The sequence below is a fragment of the Notothenia coriiceps genome, unplaced genomic scaffold (assembly GCF_000735185.1).
Source record: "Notothenia coriiceps isolate Sejong01 unplaced genomic scaffold, NC01 NC01_scaffold00034545, whole genome shotgun sequence".
Lineage (NCBI taxonomy): Eukaryota > Metazoa > Chordata > Actinopteri > Perciformes > Nototheniidae > Notothenia > Notothenia coriiceps.
Window position 1 is genome coordinate 263,639 of NW_011367246.1, and position 9,348 is coordinate 272,986.

Consider the following 9,348-nt stretch of genomic DNA (forward strand, 5'->3'; position numbering starts at 1 on the left):
GAAATAAGGTCCCATGCGGCGGAAGTAGATGGGCGTGACTTCGCCACTCTATAGAGCGAAATGAGGCATGGCTAAAATCATGATCTGTTTGGTATTTTGAAAAAAAAACTTCACAGACATGTTTTATATATGTATGGCCTTACAATATATGTTTCAGATATAGCATGATAGGTCCACTTTAATTCATGTCACCCTGCTCAATTTTGCCCCTCTTTTTTTCCATATTCTAGATTTTCTTTCATTATTTGGCTTCTTTCACACCTCTCAAGCTATTTCCTTTTGCAGTGATCAACCTCATACTCTCATACTTGCGCCCCTTCTCTCTGCTCCTCAAAAGCCACCTCACTTGAGTCTCAGTAGATGAAAAAGCCGAATAAAATCCAAATGTTTTCTCTCATCTCCCTCCTCCCTCCAGCGCTGATGGGCAGCCCACCCTCCTGCCCCCTGAGCAGGTGCAGCAGCTCAACATGCGCTCCACGGGGATGCTGAACAACGTGCAGCGCCTCTTCTCCCACCACATGATCCAGACGTTCGGTTGTGACTACTCCACCAGCGGGGTCACGCTGGAGGCCGTGCTGACCAAGCTGCGCAGCTTCCTGGATCTCCGGACGGAAGACGGACCCCGCCATGACACCTATCTGATTTTCTACAGTGGGCACACGCACAAAGGCACTGGGTCTTGGGCTCTGGCTGGTAAGAACCCCTTAATTTGATCAATGGAAAAAATACTTGTCTTAACAGTTAAAGCCCCTCTTTTATTCATTTATTTCTGTGGATGTAAAAAAAGCAATATTTAAAATCCTGCTGTTTACTTCCTGAACATAACTCACGCTTCTATTGGCTAGCGCTCCAACACAATGTAAGTGATAGGCTAAGGGGCGGGACATCTCTAAGCAGTTGACTAATCCCAACTGAGCCGGCCAGCTAACCAATCAGAGCAGACTAGGCTCTGGTTTCAGACAGAGGGTGAAAAGAGGTGCTGCAGCACAGGCAGTATGAGAAGAATAAAGATCTTTTTCAACATTAAAGCATGGAGACATGTCAAAGCAGATACAAATCTAAACTTTAAAATGAGCAGAACATTTCCTTTTTAATGTGTATTAGATTAGAGTGCATACTGTACAGCCACAGGTTTCATGAGTTTATAAACACCCGCCATCCAAACACTTCTAGTGTTCCAAACAACATCTCATAAACTGCCTTAAACATTGACAGTTCAAGAAATGTGATTACAATTGTATTTATCTAGCCGAAAATCCCAAAACACATTTGTATCAGAAGTCTTTACAGATCAACAAACATGAATGACAATGTAAAAAAAAAAAAAAATTATAATACAATAAATATAGTCAATAGAATAAAATCATTGCAACAAATCTACTTTTGTTTAGTGAAAAGTATTACATAACCATTTTAAACACCCATTCAGATGACTTTATTAAATGATAACAGCTGTTGCGTTATTTTTCAGCAGGTTCATCTATGACAGCGTCCCACAGGAGTCACTCAGTTGCCTCAAATGAAAATGTGCCACTGTCAATCATTACAATTGACAGTGACTTGGATATCAGTTGTATCTCTCCACATAAATAAGAATTGAAAATTACTGAAGACTTGACTCGGAGTTGAACACAACAAAAAGAAAACACAAAAGCTGTATTTACAGCTTCTCCTGCTGTCGGGTAGCATTAGGTGGATATTGTTTTCTCCCTCCAAACTGAATTATCATTACAGTCTGATTTCCATTTCCTCTGCTCCCTTTCAATCAGAGTCTGATTTGCACAGATCAGACAAAGTAAGCCAAAAGAGTTACTTTGAAGGACTTGCCTCAGAAGTTAAGTTGCTGTAAGGAAGATTCTGTGAGAGTTTCAGACGCTCTGCTGTGACACGACGAGCATGCCTTCAATAGAAATGAGAATCACAGCAGGTTAACACCGCGTCAGTTCCAGCGCCTCGGTTCAGAAATTACTTAACGTATTATCTCTGCGTGCCGCTGCAAACAAGGAAGATTACTGTGCCACCATGAAGGGATGTTTTCCATTGCTGGGTAATTGTACACCTTTTTGAAAAGTGGGCTAGTTTTTACCTGAATTAAAATTGCCAACTGTCATAAAGTCATATTTCCACTACAGTTATAAAGACTTAGTGTGGAAGAGTCTAGTCCTAAATCATGCAGCGATTAGAAAGAGAGGTAGTTTGTCTTTATTGTGTTTTTCAATATAATACATGCCTGTTTTAGTACTGCAACAACAGTGTGTCTAAATCAGCTTGTTGGAGATTTTTAGGCAAGTGAAAGGAGCCCAATTCCATATCCAAGTATTGTGGCTTGCAGTAGGAATGATTATTTTCCCTCTGCTCTGATTTACTAAATGATTATTTGAGGTGAAAGGGAAATCATTTGGTACCTCGGCTCTGATCTTTGTACTTTAGATCTGCCAGGTGGATGTCTGTGCAGTCTGTGTGGTTGAGATGACAGCAGTTAGACAGACATATAGACACTCCTGCAGGTGACAGCTGACAGGTTTGATCCCTGCTAGGCCACAGTGTCCATCAAAAGCCATGTGTCCTGTTGAAATGTCCTTGAACAGGACACTCAACCAAAAGTGACTCTACTGTACATCCACCTGGATATTTCTGTTTCCCCCTTTTTCAACTAAATTGAGTCAAGATCAAGTACTTTTGGTTCGGAGTTGGGGTTCAACTTGCAAACCTACGGTGTTTCGGGGGGGATTTTAGCCTTTGCAGACCATTCATGCACAAAAACCTTTATAACACACTCCAGGAAAGAGAAAACTTCAAAAACAATAATATCGCTTAATATATAATAATATATTCCAATATCAATCAAAACAATCGCAATAAGTTATTTTTTCCAAATCATGAAGCCTTACTTTTAGCTTTGGAACACATATAACACAGAAATGCAAATGAACCTGATACATGCCACAAGATATGTAATTTGAAAAAAGCCCTTTTTAATATAAAAAATATAGGGCTATGTACTTCCACTGTCTTTGCATCCTACATTTCCTCCTTCTATGCTTCTGGGTGTTTCTTGCCTCTCCATCTCACTCTCTAACCTCCTCTCCATCTCACTCTCTAACCTCCTCTCCTGCAGGAGTTGAGAGCTTCCACCTGGGCCAGCTGCTGGAGTTGTGGAAGGAGAAGAACGCCGGCCACTGCTCCCGCCTCATCATCGTCTTGGACACTGAGAACTCCCTCCCCTGGGTGAAGGAGGTACGCAGGATGGAGGGCGTCTACGTGGCCGCACAAGGTGCCGAGCTGTCCGTCACCAGGGTGGACCCCGAGGGTGGAGACATCCCCCTCCTGGGAGACTTCACCTCCGAGTGGGTGGAGTTCAACTGCAACCCAGAAAGCGACACCCAGTGGTCGGACAAGGGGAGGAGCGTGATGGCGGCGTACGGCGTGTCCAAACGCTGGAGCGACTACACGCTTCACCTTCCCACAGGAAGTGACGTGGCCAAGCATTGGAAGACGCACTTTCCCAAGGTTACATATCCCATGGTGCACCTCTCCAACTGGTGCTGTGGCCTCAACCTGTTCTGGTTGTGTAGCGTGTGTCTGCGCTGCTTCAGGAGGTGTAAACTAGCCTGGTTCCCTCCAGCTGTTCTGGACACTGGGCAGGGCATCAAACTGGTGCACTCTTAATAATGAAGGAAAGTGACATTTACATTTTGAAAGCTGGGTACGAGGTGTATATAAACAAAATAATCTCCTTTTATAGTATATAACAGGAGATAGTATATATTATGTATCATGCTTAATTGCTGTAATGTAATTTTTTTTGGTAAGATATGTCACAATTACAGTGGATAAAATCAAGTTAAGCACGTTACTATGGTTTCTTAATATATTGTATTTGGTAAAAGACCAAATTGGGTGTTTTTGTTAAAGGTTTACATTTTTTGGACTATGTGATATCATGCTTTTGAAAAAAAAATCTGCCATTAATGCCTTACTATTGCTTTGGAAAAGTTACTGGTTGCCTTTTTTTGTATTTAGTGCCTTGAAAACGCACAGGAGATGGATTGGGATCATTGCTAATGCCAAAATGTAATGTTTAAATATATGTATATATTCCTTCACCTTTTTATATATGGAACTCACAATCTTAACTTAAACTGTGTGAGCAGGGAGGGAGGGTCTCGGTGTCTTAAAGCCTTTCAGCTGGATAGATCAAAAACTGTGCGGCTGAACTCTGGTTACGGCAACATCGAACCACAAGGCCAACCTGCCAATCTTCACTTTCACACAGGATACACAATTAGCACCATCCTCCAGATACTTGTATTAAAGTGGCTGCTAGTTTAATTTTCAAGCCATTGTGCAAGCTGCTTTCAAATATTCCAGAAATGCATTTATTCCTGAATTGCAAAGCGACAGATGCATCGGCTATGAGACTGTAAATAATACCTAGAGACACTGACCGTGTATGGGGTGTTGTCCGATTTATTTAAACAAATGTCTTCAAGTTTCTTGCTGTACAAACACGCACTACTAACTTTTCTATTGTCCTTTCTACGCTGTGAAAAACCTTAAACTCTTGCTGCCTTAAAGTTTGTGTTTCTCTGAGGTCAAGTTGCCTTTCCCACACGTTACTTCCCCTTGTGCCTCAATTGAGTTATACCTGACAATGTCAAAATAAAAATGGGAAAATAAACGGAGTAAACTTTGCTGTGTGCTGTTGTGTGACAAATATATGGAAGGAATAAAAGGATACACAGGAGATAGATTACATGGATGTAATACAAACCAAGTATAAAAAGGAGAAAGACAATCAGCCAGGCTCATTTATCATGGCTGGTTTTAAGATACTGAACAAACACAGACTGCTAGCAGTGCCTGGCAAATATTAGGAGTGTGAGCTGGAGAGAAATGAGTGTGCAGGGAAAATGAAACGATGGATGTCACAGTATCTCTGAAGGGGGATTTGTTCTCTGAGCTTTCACCCCAGTTAGTCCCGGTGCCGGGCTGGACATGTGTCCGAGGGGGCTGCTGGGTATTTTACTGGTTGCAGGAATTATGCCTGGCTCGTTATCTGAAAGGCACTGTTTGGCACAAAGCAAGGATTTGGAAGAGTTTTGGAAAGATGACATTTAAAGAAATCTTTCAATCATAACACGTAACGAGGAAAGCAGTGGAATACGAGTAACCTTTCACGATATTAACCTCTTGATTTAACTATAATTTAAACATAATTTACGTGTAATTGTTACAACCTTGATATGCTTAGGTTACCTTAAAAAAAGTAAATTCATATTCTGGGAAAACACAGTAATACATATAAACATGAAATACATACAATCTTAACTGTATATTAGCAACATTTTATCTGTATATTAGCATTTTTTTGGAATGGATTATTTGAAATGTCATCGGTGGGACAGAAACAGAACTCCAATATTGGAATGACCCAAATATTAACACCATAGGCTTGTTTGAGCAATATTAGATGAGTGGCAATTAGCAGTCCCGGTGTTGTGGGAGGGCCAGGTAGGGACAGGCTACTTGTAATTAGCCCACATTTGGACCAATCGCTATTTAGAACACTGTACACAAGCAAGTTTGTGTGCGTAACACTGCAGCCAAGCCTGCCTTTTCTGTTTTACACACAAATTGGACAGCGGGATATTATTAACATCAAACAGTGAGTAGACTATTTCCATATTAATGAAACCTTCTGCTGCTCGCTGTGTAATGCGTACATTTGTTTGCTGCTGTATCGGCCAAGTGTAGGGCCCAAGCAAAGTTCCTTGGTGTGATTTACTGGTGTTTGTGCCGCAACACACACATTACTTGGTTGCTTGTATGTTGCTGTTTATTTATGCGTAATTTGGAGCGGCGTGCGTCTTTACGCAATGTTGTTGGGCATGCTGTTGTAATGGTATTTAATTTGTGCCGGTTTTGTGGGCCCGCCCATAACAAATGACATGCCCTCTCTGTCACGTCTTTTCTTTTCTGCATAGCCTGCACGCTGCGGTTATAGCTAAAGTCAGGGATTCGTGTATATGGCGGGAATATTAGATTATGGGACGGATTCATCGACTAAACTGGATTAGGTAATAAAAGAGTCAGCCGCCTCTGAGGCCCGTGAGGATGTGCTGAGTCAGAGCCCGCCGCGCGCGCGCGCACACACACACACACACACACACACACACACACACACACACACACACACACACACACACACACACACACACACACACACACACCAGCTCGGATACATGTATAGATAGAGCCGCGCACACACCAATTCTCTGCTGCCTTTCTCTTCCCCCCCAACTCCTTCTCTCCAGCTGAGTCTCTCGTCTGTGGGTAATTACAGCCTGTCATGGGGCATTACCTTCTAATGCAGGCAAAGTGATGTGCCTGACGCTTGCCTGCAATTTATTTGGGAAAATAAATGTGTTTTTATAGCCCAAGTTGCTTCTTAGCAGAGGGATTGCAGCTGCAAATTCATGATATGTCCCTCTTTTTGTTGTTTATTCAAATCAACCTGAAGGCACAGTTTTGGACATTTTGTGCACTTGTTTTAACTCTACAAACCACGTTTAAAGGTGGGGTAGGTCATTTTGGAGAAACCAGTGCGCTAGAATTTGAAAATACACAACTGGAAAAAATCTTTCAATTTCTTACAGAGCCCCTCCTCCAACACACAAGAACGCGCACATGACCAATGAGGGCACGAGATAAGTTTGTGCACAGATGGAAGGCTGACAGGCAGGTAGGCCATCCAGTTATTTTAGCCGGGCTGGCTAAAATGATTGGTCGTGCTTTTTACAGTACTACGGCTTCCAGAGATTAATTATTTTTTTTAGGGATTTTTTGTCAAAGTACTTCAGATATTCATTGCTATCGGGATGTTAAGAGCATTCCATGGAATATAACAAAAAGTGTATCTCGAGCCGGTTTCTCAAATGTTTCTTTAAAGCCAGAGGTTTTTAGTCATTTGTATATTCATTATTATCATTAAGGGTATCTTAGTTTAAGAAGAGTTATTTTGCTTTCTATGATTTTTAAAGCTATAGTTAAGTGAGTTTAGTGTGCTGGCCTTTTCCCAACCAAGTTATCTTTCATCACTTCTACAACCCAGTGGCATATAGCATGCATCCTTTTTAAACTAAATGTACCAGAACCAGATGTATACATAAATGCTGAATGTCCCCTTTCCTCTCCTGGAACAGAAGGAGTAATGGGATGAGAGATAAAACATTCAGTAGCATCCCGGTTCCCACCATCGTGCCCTGCTTTTCAGGAGGCCTGCTTGCTGTGGCTCGCAGTGGGTTCGACATTGAAATGTCAAAGCCATTATCTTAAAATTACAAGGGCTGAGGATGTGTTTAGTGGCTGTTTACCAGTGCCACGCTCCCTAATATGCAAACATTAGGTGGAGGCTGCCAAAAATCTGCCTGCTCTAAGGCTTCTGCTTCAACATAGCACTTTCTCTGAAACCCATATGGTCTCGCATTCATATCACATAGTTTGCGTTAGACCCGGACCATGTACATTATGCTTGTTTTTTCCAATTTGTGCCAAGCTAACTAGCTGCTGGCTACACATTTACCATAAACACATTAGTGTCTGAATGCTAATTAACTCTATTAATCTAATCTCTAACTAACTATCTATTGGCAAGAAAGCCAATAAGCATGTTTCGCCGAAAATCCTTTATTAAATTCATGTTGCACGTGAGCGTGATCAGGCTTTTCCAGCAGGAATCAAGAACGGCTTTAACTGGAGGGCAAAAGTTTTGATCCCCCCCAACATTCACAGTCAGGATGAGCTGAAACGTATAGATTTAAATTCAAAGCAGAGATGTGAAGAGATTATTCATGGCACAATGATTGGACTTACTCTGGGCAAGGCTTTACGAGTAGATACAGAAGGGGGGTAGGGAGAAGAGGAGCGTGTCTCTGTTATTATTACACTCATGCCGTCTGGTAAAGTGAAGGTCAAGATTATGGCAGGATCAAGGAATTAAGTGCATTGTGTGGGCAGACATCTCAGCCGCCTTGTCCTATTGTCAGCTTAGCCCCATGAACACGTGAAACCACTTTACTGTCTTAACTCGATGATAAAAAACACAGGTTAGTATAGATGCATGTAACATTGGACACAAAATATACAGGGACATCTAATCGTATAATATAAGGTGAGAATGCTATCTGTCAAGGTGTGTCACACGGTATGGATTGCTCATGTTAAACCCGTCCTTAATCAAACTGTATTTCCCTGGATCTTGGCTCTTGTGAGCAGCCAAATATACTTAGTATGAGCCAGATGATGCAGATACGCTTGATTGAATTAAAAGTGGAAATGGGAGGCTAACAAGACTGTCAGCTCTGTGCGATCGGAAGTTCGGTAATTAGCTCTGTTGTCACAGTTAGGTTGAGATGAGACAGGGCTAGGCTGAGCTCGGCTTGTGAAACAGATGAGTTTCATTTTCTGACCGCCCCACACGTCAGAAAGTCAGCCAAATCTGGCTTCACACACTCGAGGGACATGTCGGTTTCGTCACCCGGGAGTTGGATTTGGACGGCTGAAATGGAGCACCTATAACAGTTTAAATACGTAACACTGTGGAACCAAGTTATTTTGAATCTTACTAGGACGATTTCTTCCAAAAATATTTTAACAAGAAATGCTTGGGAGTAATTTAATCATTATCAATTAAAATCCAACACATTCTAAATTAAAGAGGCCTATTATGCATTTGGAGTTTTCCCTTTTCCTGTAGTGTGTTATAGGTTTTTGTCACCGGGAGTTTCTCTACTGCAACATAGTGACATCACTATTTACCACTTGTGCTTTTATTGGCTAGTGCTCAAACCCATTGTCATGGTAGGCTAAGGGGCGGGACATCTTTAAGCGCTTGTATAATCACAACAGAGCCGACCAGCTAACCAATCAGAACAGGTTGTCTGGTTTCAGACAGAGGGTGAAAAGAGGTACTGCAGCACAGGCAGTGTGAGAAAAATAAAGAGCTTTTTGAACATTAAAGCATGCAGACACAGTAGAGGCACAAAATACAAATATGAACCTAGAAATTAGCATAAAAGTATGGGCTCAGAACAGTCTCATAATACACACATGCACACAGAGGGATTCACACTTGTATTTCATGATCCGCAAAAGGATTCACACTTGTATTTTTCAATGCACACACAAATGTGTTCCGTTTCATACATGTAAATAAAATCCAAATACAGAAAAAAGTTTTAAATGTGTATTTTTGATCCACACATATTTGTTTTCCGTTTAAAACCTCTGAACCTGCAAAGACAAACCGCTTTCTGTGCTCGGATCGCTTTGCATTCGTGTGTGGGT

General features: G+C 41.6%; 1 protein-coding gene across 1 annotated transcript in view; it reads left to right on the top strand.

The window, feature by feature from the left end:
• The window catches only part of LOC104962287 (transmembrane protein 168-A-like), a 13,657-nt gene extending 8,961 nt beyond the window's left edge, over nucleotides 1-4,696 (top strand). Inside the window, exons 5-6 of the mRNA XM_010790717.1 lie at nucleotides 416-693; nucleotides 3,119-4,696. Of these exons, the coding sequence (XP_010789019.1) occupies nucleotides 416-693; nucleotides 3,119-3,669 (829 nt within the window). The 3' untranslated portion in view covers nucleotides 3,670-4,696. The remainder of the gene's footprint in view (nucleotides 1-415; nucleotides 694-3,118) is intronic.
• Nucleotides 4,697-9,348: the final 4,652 nt, after the last annotated feature.